Source organism: Dendrobium catenatum, unplaced genomic scaffold (genome assembly GCF_001605985.2).
Source record: "Dendrobium catenatum unplaced genomic scaffold, ASM160598v2 original_scaffold_156302, whole genome shotgun sequence".
Classification (NCBI taxonomy): Eukaryota; Viridiplantae; Streptophyta; class Magnoliopsida; order Asparagales; family Orchidaceae; genus Dendrobium; species Dendrobium catenatum.
This window is the reverse complement of record NW_021474729.1, coordinates 1-1463: the sequence shown is the minus strand read 5'-3', so window position 1 is coordinate 1463 and position 1463 is coordinate 1. Positions and strand designations below refer to the sequence as shown.

Here is a 1463-nt window from a genome sequence, read left to right as displayed (position 1 = left end):
CTAAACTGCCTCTATCTCGGGAGCCACAACAACCTCTGGAGCAGGCACAACTGTAACTCGTCGTGGCCTCTGCTGTCTGGGAGCCACTGTCCTCTCAACTAGCTCCTAGTGAGCTATAGCATCAGCCATCTGCTGCCTCTCTGCCTCAGACGCAGCCAAACATAACCTCCTATTCCTATTCCTCCGGGCCCTTCTCCCAAGGCCGGAGGTGGAGGTGGAAGGGACATCTGAACCCATTGTCTAGGTGGCAGGGGGAACAGGGACGATTGGAAGTGCCGGGGTCTGCCCGGCAGTCTCGGGGTGAGAAAGCCGAGCAAAAACAGAATCCCGGCCAGAAGAGGGCGAAGGCACCTCAGTCTGGGCACCCCTCTTCCTAGTGGATGCGAGAGGGGGAACCCGTACGCGAGGTACTTCTGCCGGAACAACGGCAGCAGGCTGCCGGCGCTGAGGGGCCGGGGCAGCCTGTGCAACAGGAGCGGTAGGCGCAGGTCGCCTGACCGCTGCACGAACAGGTGGAACAACTGCAGCAGGCTGCCGGCGCTGAGGGGCCGGGGCAACCTGAGCAGCAGGAGCGGCAGGCACTGGACGCCTAACCGCAGGACGAACTGGAACAGGGTGTGGCCTAGGCACTGGTCGCCTAGCCACAGCGCGCACTGGCTGCGCAAGTACATGAACGGGACGAGCAGGTGCCCGGGCTGTTCGCCGAGCAGCTGGTCGTCCGAAAGGGCGCATGGCTGCGCGTCCTCTCCTCTGAGGAGCAGAGAATGCAGCTGCCTCCGTCGGGGTCGGCCCGCCAAGAGTGACGAAGGCCGAGTCAATGAAGGAACCAAAAGTGATTCCTCCCACTGGCGGACTAGCGCGCAGGGACTCAGGGAGAGTCACCTGCGCGTCCGAACCGAAAGCAAAGGTAACAGAAGGGGCTGAACGAGCCATGACACTGCTGCCAAGAAAAGAAATTTGAAAGATTAGAAATCAGAATTGAAATCAAGAAAAAAGGATTTGATAAGGATAGATAGGAATTGATAAAGGGACGGAATAGCCTGCAAGGCTTGAAAGAAGTAGAGTAGGGAGAAAACCTTAGCTAAGGGGAAGGAACCCTAACTAAAGAAAGACCTTAACTAAGAGTGGGATGAACCTAATCTAAGGAGTACCAATCCCGGAGTACACACAAAAAAAGATAATATATAATCCAAAGATGGGGAGAGAAATTGGTCCCACCGTGGTCGCCAGAAACATGTAGACATCCGAAAGAGCACCGCGCGAACGGGTCAATTGGAAGGGACAGATTGGATTTTTGCATACGACTAACCATTGAGGATAGAGGCTGTCGCCAACACACCTCGATGGGTAGTAATATATACGACCTAGTCACGGGTTTCCCCTGCCCGATATAAGAGCTCGAGTGGGGTTTAGTAGATGTGGGGTCAAGTTTCCCACGGACGCAAGCCCCCGTGGTTAATTAC

The 1463-nt window shown here is 55.9% G+C and overlaps 1 protein-coding gene across 1 annotated transcript; it reads right to left on the bottom strand.

The window, feature by feature from the left end:
- Positions 1 to 240: 240 nt before the first annotated feature.
- Positions 241 to 933, bottom strand: LOC114578787 (translation initiation factor IF-2-like). Its single transcript, XM_028692272.1, has one exon. The coding sequence runs from the start codon at positions 931 to 933 to the stop codon at positions 241 to 243; it is 693 nt and encodes a 230-aa protein (XP_028548105.1).
- Between the last annotated feature and the right edge of the window lie 530 nt (positions 934 to 1463).